This window comes from Bos javanicus, chromosome 28 (genome assembly GCF_032452875.1).
Source record: "Bos javanicus breed banteng chromosome 28, ARS-OSU_banteng_1.0, whole genome shotgun sequence".
In the NCBI taxonomy this organism is placed as follows: Eukaryota; Metazoa; Chordata; class Mammalia; order Artiodactyla; family Bovidae; genus Bos; species Bos javanicus.
In genome coordinates this window covers 25869966-25884925 of record NC_083895.1, presented here as the reverse complement: position 1 = coordinate 25884925, position 14960 = coordinate 25869966, and the positions used below count along the sequence as shown (strand labels likewise).

The 14960-nt window shown below is 33.6% G+C and overlaps 1 protein-coding gene across 5 annotated transcripts in view; it reads left to right on the top strand.

The window, feature by feature from the left end:
* The window catches only part of HERC4 (HECT and RLD domain containing E3 ubiquitin protein ligase 4), a 127690-nt gene that overhangs the window by 102787 nt on the left and 9943 nt on the right, over positions 1–14960 (top strand). For all 5 annotated transcript variants that reach the window (XM_061405120.1, XM_061405119.1, XM_061405121.1 and 2 more), the window contains 5 exons: positions 1566–1664; positions 3477–3644; positions 3871–4014; positions 12083–12249; positions 13181–13247. In XM_061405120.1, coding sequence (XP_061261104.1) covers positions 1566–1664; positions 3477–3644; positions 3871–4014; positions 12083–12249; positions 13181–13247 — 645 coding nt within the window. The remainder of the gene's footprint in view (positions 1–1565; positions 1665–3476; positions 3645–3870; positions 4015–12082; positions 12250–13180; positions 13248–14960) is intronic.

The window sequence follows — 14960 nt, the reverse complement described above, 5'->3', positions numbered from 1 at the left end:
TTCAACATGGTCATAAAATTGAATAAACTTTCAAGGTTCTAGCATTTTGGCTTACATAATCAGCAATCCTGAATCACCTTTTTTTTAACACTTGGGAATTTTGTATTATACTTGTATTATAGACATTAGGTTTTGTTGTTTACTTTGCTTTTTTTCCCAGCACTTGAATCAGTGACATATTTAGAATTAGTTTCAAATTATAGGCCCAGCATTGTTTGCTTCCTCACCCTCAAATAGAAGCAGCATATAAAATTATGAAATAAAAGAGTGCTGGGGCCGATGAGGACTTTAGAAATTGTCTCAGTCTTCTAGTTTCAGAGTAGTAAAAAGACTAGAAAAGTCATCAATAGCTGGTTAGTGACAAATACAGAGTGGAGGGTAAAATTGTCATATGAAAAATAGCCAAGAATGACAATTTACTTAAGGATTAATATAACTCAGCATGTTGTCTTACATGTTGAGAACAATGAATTGATAATCTTGTGTTCTATACGGATTAGGCACTATTGAATTATTTCATTGTTTTTGATAGCCATAGTTAAAAGAGGCCTGGACAAATTGAAATATATTTAAAAGATGGCAGTTGGGATGAAGTAGAGTTGGAAACCATATTATTTTTCAGGGTGGTTGGAAAAACTGGGCATATTTAGTGTGGAAAAAAGACAACTTAGGGAGAATATGGCAGCATGAAGTATCTAAACCATATAAACTTCCCTCCGGGGGCAGAATGAAGACTGAAATAGAAAACAAAGTGATACATAGAAATGCAGATTCAGATTTAATATAAAAAGCTTTCTAATAACTTAAAGAGAGTTGCTTCATGGTGTATTAAGTCTTCACTGGAAGCCTTATAAGGAGAAGGGACTCTGTGTCAGAAGTAGCACAAAAATTTTGCTTTATTGGATACATGGTAGAAATACATCCTCTAGCTGATCTGTGACTGGCAGTTCATAGCTCTTTGTATTTTTCTGGCCTATTAAAAACTTTGCAGTCAATCACTATTTCATCTGCTAGGATAAATAATAAGGCGACTAATATCTGATAATGGTAATAAAAGATCAACTATTATTGATCAGCTTTGTAGGTTGACAGAAAATAATAGTGCTAATCATGCTTATTTTGTATGTTGAATGACAAATTTTGGGGCTCACAATAATGTTGGCACCCTATGGCATGCAGTAAATATGAATAAGTAGGTTGCTTATCATTGGCCTCAGTTGCTAGAGTAGCCCTAACATATGAGAACGGGGTACTGTATTTAACAGAGGAGCCCCAAATTTAGAATATATTTCCAATCTAGTTCACTGAAACTTCTAGTTTAATATAGGTTAAGCAAAAGATACCTGTAATTTACAATTTTATGGGTTCCTAAGTATACAATTCTCTCCCAAAATTGGGTATTAGGGTTCTTTATTCCAGTGCTTCATCTAATTATCAGTATAATTCCTGAATGACACAAAGCAAATAAACCAAGAATATGATCAACTTTACACAAGAAATGACAGTAGTTATAAGAAATACGTCACAAACCAGTTTGTACTAATAAGCTAATTTTTTATTTCCAGTTGGCAGATATCCCGGTTACAATCTGCACATATCCATTTGTATTTGATGCCCAAGCAAAAACTACTCTGTTACAAACAGATGCAGTCTTACAGATGCAGGTAAAATGTTGTATAGTACTAGTTTAACTTGAGAGTAGTTTTAGAATTGTTTCTGTGGTTTTTTTCTTAAAGTAAATATTTGAAATGTCTTTGGGGATACTTTGTACCTTTGTAGTCTTGTCTTTTGCAAAGGTACTTTTACCAAAGTATCTTTAGTACTTATAAGACTATTGGATGTAAATTGTGCATTCTTATAAGGGATACTTAAATATATTTAAAAGGAAATAGAATAATTTATATAGAATATAAGGAAATAGAATTTAGATTTTTATCATTTTATATTTTAAAATGGTATAATCTTTCATCACAGAAATATGTAGCCTTTATAAACAGTTTGATTTGTTTCCTTGATAAAATGTTGGTTTGTTTCAAATCTTGCTGTATTATGTATTCCCTACCTATGTACTTAGTAGAAGATGAAAGTGAGTAAAGATGAGATGATGTTAGAGTAGGAGGCATTTGATCACATGTTGGGAGGAGGGTGTGAAATTTCTGTGAAGAATGTTTTAGTAATAATAAGGTGTTTTGAGGTTGGTTGTCTCCTCCTCTTTGCTCTTTTCCTCCCCCCACTTATGTTGAGTGTTTTTTCCTTTATAATGAGAATTTTAAAAACTAGTTTACATTGTGAATGTGAAGGAATACAATAGTTTTACTTTTACCTTTTGAACTTGTAAATTAAAAAGGTTTTGAGTTTTTTTCCTCTGATAGAGAATATCAGACTATAGAGCTGAGGACTAAGAAAGGATGAGATGAGACCTTGGGTACTTAATATTCTAAAAATGCTTTTAAAAATTACCCCCGTCCTACTTTTGTTAGCAGTTTTTATTCCTTTAAAATAAATGCATTTGATGTTCTAAATTCTTCCATAGTTTTAAACAATAAATAATACAAAGAGGAATTTTAGAGCTGCACTCATTTCTGTTTTCATCAATGGAAGAAATAAGTATTTTTTGCAAGGTTCTATACTAACAATTGGATTGCTGGGTTTTTTCAGCAGTCTTTGTTAAAACAATTACTTGGTGCTTTCGATGTACGATATTTCATTTTAGAACAAGAACACAAAGAAAATCACAGGAAAAAACAAAAATAAAAGCTTTAAATTGGTAAAAGCCAAATGTTTGGAGTGTGAGCACAAAAGGTGATCACTTGGAGCTTCCCTGGTGGCTCAGCAGTAAAGAACCTACCTGCAGCGCAGGGTCCTGGGTCGGGAACATGCCTTAGAAAAGGAAATGGCAACCCACTGCTGTATTCTTGCCTGCGGAATCCCATGCAGAGAGGGACCAGGTGGGCTATAGTCCATGGGGTTGCAGAAGAGTCAGACAGAACTTAGTGACTAATGACAGTAACATTGTGATCAATCTACTAGATGACTTTCTGTAAACCTTTTGGTTGACCAGGCTGTTTCTTATTCTATGGAAAGGTATGTTTTAATGCAGTTTTCTTTTTCTCCACACTTTCCATCCTAGTTATTTTTTGAGAGACAACAGTGTTCAGGTTTATCATTATTATTATAGTTCCATGCTTATTTAATGGTATCATCAGTTATACATTACTACAAAAATTTCAAAAGGATAGTTTTTTTCTCAGAATATAGTTTTTTAAGCTCTGATGCTGTGTTAAATACTGTGTTAGGTGCTATGTGAATTCAATAATACAGTAATTTGTTTTTTTTATTGTTCAGTTGCTAAGTCATGTTCAACTCTTCACAATCCTATGGGCCGTGGATAGCTATAAATAAGTAGAGGTTAGCTTATCCAGTCATAGTAGCTTCTTCCTAGCATTGTTGTTAAATTTTTAATTTTTGTTTTCTAGATGGCTATTGACCAGGCCCACAGACAGAATGTCTCCTCTCTTTTTCTCCCAGTGATTGAATCTGTGAACCCTTGCCTAATTCTAGTGGTACGTAGGGAAAATATTGTAGGAGATGCAATGGAAGTCCTTAGGAAAACAAAAAATATAGACTACAAAAAGCCACTCAAGGTAATTTAACATTTTCTGTTGTATAATTGGAACTTTTATTCAGAAAATATGTTTAAAGTTTTCCTGTTTATTTTTATAGTATCTTTGAATCTTAATAAAAATATACTTAAACAAAATTATAGCTATTAATTGCTGAACATTTATTCATAATAAATAATGTATTATAGAGTCTCCAGAATATACTTTTCATTTCTTTACACTCAGTGTTTGCATTATCCTCTTTTAGGTTATATTTGTTGGAGAAGATGCTGTTGATGCAGGAGGGGTACGCAAAGAATTTTTCTTGCTTATCATGAGGGAATTATTGGATCCTAAATATGGCATGTTTAGGTATTACGAAGATTCCAGACTCATTTGGTTTTCTGATAAGGTAAAAAGTCCAGCCATCTAAATTACTTTTGTAAATAAATACACACACACCCCTATATATTTCAGCTTAACTCATTAACTTACTAGATTCCTAACATTCACAGATCTGTTTTATTACAATTTTAAAAATCATAAACTTTTGGATTTACAGTCATTAAAACAGATTATGCTTATCATTTCAAATTAGCAAAAGAAATTAAGGAATGGTCAGCCTGAAAAATGATGTTGACTGTTCTGCTGAGTTAGATTTGAGGATTGAATAGCTACCAGATTAACTTTCATTCTGGGGAGAATCAATTTATCGTTAGGGGTCATTGATTTCTCTCCCGTGTCATATAGGGCAGAGATAACTATGCAGCAAATGATATTTCATGATCTAAGTTCTTCCCATCACATAAAGTCAATGCCTACTCACTTACCTATTTTCCACTGCTATGCGTGCATACTCAGTCACTAAGTCAGGTCCAACTCTGTGCAACCCAATGGACTGTAGCCCACCAGGCTCCTCTGCCCATGGGTTTTTCCAGGCAAGAATACTGGAGTGTATTACCATTTCCTTTTGTAGGGAATCTTCCCAACCCAGGGATCAAACCCACGTCTCCTGTATTTCCTGCATTAGCAGGTAGATTCTGTACCACTGAGCAGCCTTCCACTTTCTAGCTAAAACTGGCAGAGGCAGAGTTGGGTAGTTATGACAGAGCCCCTGTGGCCAACAAAAGCTAAAATATTTACTATCTGCCCCTTTACAGAAGAAGTTTGCTGGCCCCTGATTTAGAAACTGTAAGTGAAATGGGTTGTTCAGTTTGTAGAACTCTTGAGTTGAAAGAAATTTGAATTATGTACTATTTGTTCTAAAAACCTTAATATATTATTTAGTCATTTCTTCCAGGAGAGTGTCCTTTGTGATGTTAGCAGTCATGATGATCAGTGCCTAGGCTAAATTTATTAGGGGTTGCAAAATGATGCTACTCTTAATTCTGACATTTCTTTTTCATTTTTGTAGCTTAAATGTAAGGAAATTTCCTCATCTACTATTTGATCCTTAGTAATACAGTTCATATGAGATCTTTTACATTCTGTCTCTGTAGTTACTTATTTTTCACAAGAATGAATCTGTTCATTAGCATACCAGGGGTGACAGTTCATTTTTTTATTTTGTTTTCAAATATTATTATATATTCATGGATTAAACATATTTGATGTTTTTCAATCCATTGCTGTATGCTGTGCTCAGTCGCTTGAGTTGTGTCCAACTCTTTGCAACTCCACAGATCATTGCCCGACAGGCTTCTCTATCTGTGGTATTACTCCAGCGAGAATACTGGAGTGGGTTGCCATGCCCTACTCCAGGAGATCTTCCCAACCCAGGGATCGAGCCTACATCTCTTGCATCTCCAGTGGATTCTTTCCTGCTGAGCCACCAGGGAAGCCCTTCAATCCATTGCAGTTATTATCTTTATTGGTATTATCCCATTTTTGTCAGAAGAGCTCTTCCACTTGGCACCTGAGTCCTTTTGATATAGTCTTAATACTCTGCTTCCTAGATAATAATACTCAGGCTTCCCAGGTGGTACTAGGGGTAAAGAATTCTTGTGCCAATGTAGGAGACGTTAAGAGACATGGGTTCACTCCCTAGGTTGGGAAGATCCCCTGGAGGAGGGCGTGGCAACCCACTCCAGTATTCTCACTGGAATAATCCCATGGAGAGAGAAGTCTGGTGGTCTGCTGCAGTCCATAAGGTCACAGAGAGTTGGACACAACTGAGTGTCTGAGCACTAATACTCTTTTAAGTAATTTCCTTGCTACCTGGTGTACTTGGTATGATAAAATGTTCTAGACTTGTACATTACTGCCTAACAGTATCAACCTTTCAACCAATATTATGATAACTATAAAAACAGTTGACCCTGGAACAATAGAGATTTGAACTGTGTCTTTTCACTTATATGCAGATTCTTTTAAACAACTATATACTGTGATTCTACACTATCCTCAGTTGGTTGAATCTGCAGATAAAGGACCAGCTAGAAGATTATACTCAAGTTTTCAAGTGCACAGGGGATCAGCATTCCTAACCCCTGAGATGTTCAGGGGTCAACTGTAGTTCTAATTGTTTTGCAAGGTTTTTTGCCCCTTGAGTATACCCTAGGAGAGAGGCATGTTTGTTAGAAGGTTAGAGTAGGGGGAAGGGTGTTGGAATCTTGAAGAAGAAAGAAGAGTGAAATAATAACCCAAGGGAGTGGATCTCTCTTACCTTTTCAGTTATATCTTGATTTGGACAATAGGAGCCCAATGGAGCTGGCTCCTACTTAGTGTACTTTTGACATGTCCCCATTTTTCTTTCATTATTCTTTAAATTTGGTATACAATTTGGTACAGAAAATGTTCCATGCGGTTTTGTGTTTTCCATACCCTAGTCCTGACACTAGCCATTTCTTCTAAGGGCCCTGGCTTCTTTAAGTTTAAAATGGTACTTAGAAGTTCACTTGTGGATGCTGAGTGTACTCACGCCTCAGAGACAGTGTAGGAAGGAGGGAGGAAATCAGAGGGCCGTTTGTTCTTTTTAATTTAATATTATTTTTTAATGAGGTAAAATTTATAAAACTAAGTTCTTCCTCTGAAGAATTTTTTAAATACACAGTTCGGGGGCATTTAGTACATTCACAGTGCTCTGCAACCCTCACCACTATCTAGTTCTATTTCATCACCTCAAAATGAAACTTGTAGACATAGCAGTTTCTCCCCGTATCCTTTCAGCCTCAATCACTGCTTTACTATCTTTTTCCATGGATTTGTCTGTTCTTGATATTTGCTGTTAAATGGCCTTTGGTATCTGACTTCTCTCATTTAGGATAATGTTTCCAAGGGTCATCCATTTGTATCATGTGTCAGTATTTTATTCCTTTTTGTAGCTGAATAATGCTCTGTTGTATAGCTGTACCACATTCGTTTATTCGTTCGTTAGTTGATGGAATTTTGGGTTGTTTACCTCTTTTGGTGAAATACTCTTGAATAGTACTAGTATGAAAACTTGTGTGCAAGTTATTGTTTGCAGTTATTTTGGATCTGTACTTACGAGTGGAATTGTTAGGTGATGTGATAATTCTGTTTGACTTTTTGAGGAACCACCAAATTGTCTTCCACAATGGCTGAACCATTTTACATTTCCATTAGGAATATATGAGGATTCCAGTTTGAACATTTGCTACTTCCTTTTTTAAAAAAATATATTTAAAAATGTATTTTATGCATGTATTTATTTCTTCTTACTATAGTGGGTTTGAAGTGATATTTCATTGTGATTCAGTTTGCATCCCCTGCTGACTAATGATGTATTTGCTTGGCCATTTGTATACCTTCTTTAGCAAAATGTCATTTTTAAGTTGGATTTTTATTGTTACAGTTTTAAGAGTTCTTTTATGTATTCTGGATACTAGATTTTTGAGAAATATATGATTTGCAAATATTCTCTTCCACTATGTGAATTAACTCTTCACTTTCTTGATAATATCCTTTGATATCAAAAGTTTTAAATATTGGTAAAGTCTTTTCTCAATCTGTTTCATATATTGGTGCTTGTGCTTTTCGGTGTTATAACTAAGAAACCATGGACAAATTTAAGGTCATGAAGATTTCCCTGAGTTTCTTAGAAGAGTTTTATAGTTTTTGCTGTTATTTTTAGGTCTTTGATATATCATGAGTTCATTTGACTATTGTTTGAGGTAAGAGTTCAACTTCATTCTTTGTATGTTAATACCTGGTTGTCTCACCATTGTTAAAGAGACTAATATTCTTTCCCCATTGAATAGTCATGGCATCCTTGTTGAAAATTAATTGTCCATCATTATATGGATTTATTTCTGGACTCTCAATTTTATTCAGATGATGTATATGTCTGTTCTTATGCCAGTACCACACTGTCTTGTTTACTATAGCTTTGTAGATTTTGAAATTGCAATGTGTGAGTCTTCCTACTTTGTTCTTCCTATTCAAGATTCTTTTGACTATTAGGAATCCTTTGCAATTCTGTATGAATTTTACAGTTAGCTTTCCATTTCTGCAAAAAAAGAAAAAGCCATTGAGATTGTAATAGAGAATACATTGAATTTGTACATCAGTTTGGGAAGTATTGTCTTCTAGTCTATGGACATGGGATATCTTTCCAGTTATTTAGGTCTTTTAATTTCTTTCAGCAACATTTTGTAGTTTTCAGTGTACAAGTCTTAGGCTTCCGTGGTTAAATTTATTTCTAATTATTTTGTTTTTTTTGATGCTGCTGTAACTGGAATTGTTTTCTTAGTTTTAGTTCATTGCTAATGTGTAGAAATACAGCTGATTGTTTTCTGTGTTGATCATGTGCTAAATTCATTTATTATATCTAATAGTTTGTTTTATGGACTCTTTAGAATTTCTGTTTACAAGATCGTGTCATCTATAAATTCAGTAGGTTTAATTTTACTCTTTCTTTCCTATTTGGATACTTCTATTCCTTTTTCCTATCTAATTGCCCTGCCTTCAACTTCCAATATGTTTTCAAATGCAAATAGTGAGAGTGGACATGCTTCTCAATTTTTCCTGATCTGCGTGGAATGTCAGCTGTGGATTTTCATAAATTCCTTGAATCATGTTAAGGAAATTCACTTCTATGCTTAGTTTGTTGAGTTTATTTATCATGAAAGGGTGTTAGATTTTATTCACAATTTTTTTCCTGCATTAGTTGAGGTGATCATGTGGTTTCTTTCCTTCATTCCATTATGTGATGTATTACATTGGTTGATTTTCTTATGTTCAACAACCTTGCATTCCTGACCATTCACTTGGTCATGGTGTGTAATTCTTTTTATATAAGCTGCTGGATTCAGTTTGCTAGTATTCTGTTGACAATTATTCTGTTATTATTAGGAATACTGCTTTATGGTTTTCTTTGGGGGGTGTGTGTGTGTGAAAGATGTCTTTGTCTGGCTTTGTTATCATGGCATCCCTAACCTGATAGAATGAGTTAAAAACTGTCTCCTTCTCTTCCTTTTCTAAGAAGACTCTGAGATTGATAGGTGTTAATTCTTCTAAATGTTTGGTAGAATCTGGTCTCAGGCTTTTGTTGGCAGGTGTTTGATTGATGGTTCAATCTCTTGTTAAAAGTTTCTTTAGGTTTTCTAATTCTTCTTATATAAGTTTGTGTGTTTGTAGGAATTTATCCATTTCATCTATATTGTCTATTTTGGTGGCATTCAGTTATTCATAATTGTGGCCTAATTACTCATTATTGTCTTATAATCCTTTTTATTTTTATAAAGTCAGTAGTAATGCCCACACTTTCAGTCCTGAATCTAGTAAGTTTTCTCTCTTTATTTCTCGGTCATGCTAGTAGAGGTTTGTTAATTTTGTTGATCTCCACTTTAACCTTTATTATTTTCCCCGTCTGCTAGGTTTGAGTTTGGTTTACTCTTCTTTTTGTAGTTACTTAGGATGTAAAGTTAAGTTATTTGTTTGAAGTATTATTTCTTTTTAAATTCAGATGCTTACAACTATAAAAATTTCTTTTTGAACACTGCTTTCCCTGTCGTCCATAAGTTTTTGTATGATGTGTTTTCATTTTTAGGAGTTCAAGTATTTTCTGATTTCCCTTGTGGTGGTACCTTCTTTGACTAATCTTTTTTAAAAGTGTGTTGTTTAATCTCCACATCTCTGTGAATTTTCCATATTTCCTTCTGATGTTGATTTCTAGTTTTATTCCATTATGTCCTATAAGGTTTATTTTATGATTTTATTCTTTTAAAATGTAGCCATTTAAAATTAATCATTTATTGGTTTTATTTCTTATTCATCTAGTTTTCTTGTGGTTGTTTCTTTTGTTTTTTCCTTGTAATTCTTGGCTGTTTATTATTTTAGAATGTGACACTGAAATGCTACCTAGATACTTTTGTGTCTGGGCATATGCACATTTATGTTTAGGGACCCCACTCGTAAAGTGATTAGGTAGAGGTCTTTGAACCTGCCTATGTCAGCATGTGTAAGCTTTTTACCCTTTGTGTTTACAGGGATGGTTGTAGCCCTGGCTGTCAGTGTTCTTCTAGTAGTGTTCCAGACACTGGAAAGGGAAGCTAGGATTCTCATTGTTCACTGTATAGACTTCCATTTGATCCCTTTGTTTTTGAAGCAGGACCCCGAGCATCAGTTGTCTCAGATTCCAGAGCTTCTTTGATTCATCCTTTCTAGAAAGTCAAAGGCCTCTCCCGTCAAGCATCCTGTTTTCAACCCCTCTCTGATACTTAACTCTCAGAGTTATGTTTTACTAGCTGAGCTAGCTGGAATACCTCTGACTTCACAGGGATAGACCGGCACTGTCAGTTCCTGAGCCTACAGCATAGATGAGCTTGTTTTTTTTTACTGGCTTTTCTCACAAGCTGCTGTTTCCATTTTTTCTGCTTTACCAAATCAAACCAGCCATTTATTTTTCATATCTTGAGATATTGAAATTTCTTTCGTGCTATTGAAACTCCTCCCTATTCTTTTTTCTTGTGAATTTATGCCATTTATTCCTGTATTCTCATCTACAGGGATTTCTGGAAGAAGAGATATTAACACATACACAGTCTGCCCTGTTTAAGGACTTTTTGAGCTTCAACACAATGTAGGGACATCACAGAAGAAAAAGAAATCTGACCAATGAAAAATATGAGATAACAGAACATAAAAGGCATATATGTTTTGAATATGACACAGTGTAATAACCCTAACATATGATGTATTCAAATATAAATATATAAGAAAACACTAACCCCTAAAAGATAAATGGGCTAAGCACACAAAAAGACTTTTCAAAAACACACACAAATCTATATTTTTAGTATCACTAGTAGTCAAAAATGTACAGTGAAACACATTTGTCATTTTTTAACTCAAATATATTTTATGTGTGTATATAGATGAAAATGTGAAAAGATAGTCATTTTCCTGGACTACAATGGCAGTATAAACTAGAACAGTTGTGGAGGAAAAGAGTTTTTATGGTATGCTTAGCATTCCTTTGACTTTGAAATTCTTCCTTGCAAAGCAGAATTTCTTCTATGGAAATATTCCAAACTATGGACCAGTATATATATACACACACATATATATATATGCAAAAAAGATACCCATCTTATTTTGAAAATTACTAGCTAATTAGAATGTTTATTGAGCCTTTACTGTGCGCTGTAAGAACTATGCTAAAAGCATTTTACATACATGATTCCACTTAATCCTCACAATAACCTTATGAGATTAATACTGCTTTTATCTTGAAAACACTGAGATTAGATAGTGAATGAACTATGTCTGGAGCCCCAGATCTAATTTAAAAATTTCTTCTATTAATTACATGCTCACAGAATTTCCTGTGAACGTACATTAATTCTTTAAAAATTATTAAATCTTTAATTCTTTAAAGATTACTGAAGGAAACAAACATTGTTTTTAATATTTTAATCATCTAGATGTCCAACTATAGTTATTAATAGCTAATTTAGCAAGCCTTAATATTAATAGCTAATTTAGCAAGCCATGATACTTTTATGTGATTAATATTCAGCCATTAAAAATCATGTTCTGGAAGAGTAATGACATAAGAAATACTTGTGTTGTAATTAGAAGAATGAGAAAACCTTTAATATGTTTTATATTATTTTTCTGAACTTATAGTAGATGGAAATACATTAAAATTTTTAAAAATCATTGTCCCTGGTGTTTCTAAGTGATTGAGTTACACAGGTGTTTAATTTATTTTCTTCCATAAGCTTTTTATTTTTCAAATTCTGAATGTGTATAAGTTTTTAAATCAGAAAAAAGTTCTAGTAATCATTTCATTTAATATAATGCTTAGTGATGTGAAAATGATTATATTTCTGGGGGAAAAGTCAGTTGTGAAATTATATGTATAGTATCATCTCCACTAGATTTTAGTTTTGTCTCTCCTAGAAAATACATTGAATGAAAATGTGCAAAAATACTAACAATAATATTGCCCCAGGAAGATAGGAATGAGAATGAACTTTTTTCTTTTTATTCATTAATTTTTTCTGCATTTTCAGACATTTGAAGACAGTGATTTATTCCACTTAATTGGTGTTATCTGTGGATTAGCAATTTATAATTTTACTATTGTGGACCTCCATTTTCCTTTGGCTTTATATAAGAAACTGCTAAAAAAGAAGCCATCCCTGGAAGATTTGAAAGAACTGGTCCCTGATGTTGGGAGGTTAGTTGTAAAAAGTGGCAAGAATGGGGTTTAGAAAATAGGAAATGGGGGATGTACAGAAGTTTTCTTTTTAGGAATAATTATGTTTCTGTTGTTCTTCTTGAATTTCCAAAATAAACCAGTAACCCTTCTAATAAAAGAAAAAACCATTGTGAGAATTTCCTACTGAAAGAGTTATATGTATAAAGCCATGTGGTAAATTTTTAGTTTAACAATACTTTGTGAATATCAGATAATAAATTTAGGAAGGTAATGTTTCTTGAATGTAGTTAAATAATTGATTTGGACTTTTACTTCTAATCACCTTCATTCCTAGGTGGAATATGTAGTTCTTTTTATTTATTACATTAAATGGAATAAAAAATTACATATAAGAACAAGTATTAAAAATGGGTGCATACATGGTCTTTGTATTCAAAGGAAGTAAAAATCTTAGTTTTTTTCTCTTCAATATTGTATATAAATTTGCCAGTCACTCAGTTGTGTTCTACTCTGTAACCCCATGGACTGCAGCCCACCAGGCTCCTCTGTCCGTGGGCTTCTTCAGGCAAGAATCCTGGAATGGGTTGCCATTTTAGGGGATCTTCCTGACCCAGGGATTGAACCTGTGTCTCCTGCATTGCAGGCAGATTCTTCACCATCTGAGTCACCAGGGAAGCCCTAAAAATTATATATAAGAACAAGTATTGAAAATGGGTGGATACATGGCCTTTGTATTCAAAGGAAAAGATAAAAACCTTTGTTTTTTTTCCCTTCAACATTGTTTATAAATTTGCTTGTACAACTACCATTCTGAAACAAACATAAAAGTACAGATTAGCAAAAGGATTTGACCAAGAATGAATGAGAAATATATACCTAGTCATAGGCAAACTAGTCAAAATAAAGCAATTATATTTTACTTCAAAGCAACATACATATTGTTTTTCAGAAGCATGCAACAGTTACTGGACTATCCTGAAGATGATGTTGAAGAGACATTTTGTCTTAATTTTACGGTAAGATGGAAAGACATAGAATAGTAGCTTGATTGTTCATCATCCCTTTTATTTATCAGCTATGCCTTATGGTTTTTATTTTGATGAATGGAATTCTTAACCCTTTAGCTAACATTTATTGAGCATTAACTATATGCTAGTCACATGCATTATTTCATTTAATCCTCATAATCCCAAGAGATCGGTATTATTATCCTTATTTTACAGATGAGAAAACTGAAAACAGTTGTCACATTTCAGAGATAGTATTTGTATCCAGCTCTGTGACTGGATAAGCCTGTGTTGTTTAACATTATACTAAAGATCTTTCCAGATACAAGGGTTCCTCTTTATTCAAGTGTTCATTTTTTTTGAGTCTGCAATCACAAGAATATTTAGAGAAGTAAAGGTTATTGTAACATGAATCCACTAATGAATTTGCCACCTAAAAGATGAATTCCCACTCAGACATCCCTTTTATAGTAACATTCATCCTTGCGAATTTTGTCTTACTGTTGGATACAATGCAATATAAATGGAAATACATTGAAATATTATTTGGAAAATGAAATTACAAATCTTAAAAAAGATGTAGAATTTAATTCAGTGAGAGGGATGTTCAATAAATCATCTAGTCTTTATGCAGAATCATTGATAAATGAGGATCTGGCAGAAATAGAATAGTTGACAATTAAAGGAGAGAAAAATCAGCAAGGATTATGATAAGGCACTTCAGAAGTAACTATTTGAATAGTATAAATTAGACTCTTGGGAAAATGGTAAAAACCTTCAGTTTTTCTTTTTTCCTGTCTATTCTTCTCAAAAACTTCGTGTGCCCTCCCCCCCCCCCCCAACCCCACATACCCTCAAACTGTCCTTTTTGTGTTTTTACAGTCAAAGCTGACAAAAGATACCATATTCTTGTATCACACAGTTTGCCAAAAAAATTATGTGCCTCCTCAAAAATGTTTGTCCATTCTTTGGTCATTTTAAGAATTGTCACATAGTGCAGTTACAAGAAAATTTGATAGGTTTAAAGGGAAATAGGTTAATTTCTTTTAGTAATGTTTAACTTTTTCCAAGAAAAAGTCCTCCTTGAATTCATATTTACTGTGAAATTTTAGTTCTCCTTTTCAGTTGGTGCACTTAATAACCCTATCAGTTTTCTCTGGATCTTTACTGATCATCTCAATTGACTGAAGCATTGAATTCTAAGCTTTATCAGTCATCAAGTGTGTGACTATTTAGTAAGATCTATGCTAATTCAAACATTGCTTCCCACTGTCAGTTCTTCCCAGACGTACTCAGCGGCTCTTTGCTACTTACGGAGTAATAGCTTTAGAATGGGCTTCAGATCATTTGTAATCTGGCTTTCTAACTTCCATTGTATCCTCCCATTCATACTAAGTTTTGTCATGTCTCACAGTATTCTTTTATATGCCGCACCTTCCCTGTTTTTTAGGGGCATGCATTTTTTTGATATTTGGTCTGTCTATCCTTTTGTTCAATCCCTGTCCTTAGTCAGAAATTCTGTCCTCTCCTAATCTTTCAGAGCCTTATTCATCCTTTTAGATGCTTTTCAAATGACATTTCTTCCTCAAGGTTTTTTATACTTTCTCTGTTTAGAAGTAAGCTTGCTTTCTTCCATGGTCTGATAGTATTTTGTTCATGTCTCTATTATAGCATTTATTTTACTATAATAATGAGTTGTTTACATATCACATTTCTCCTTCT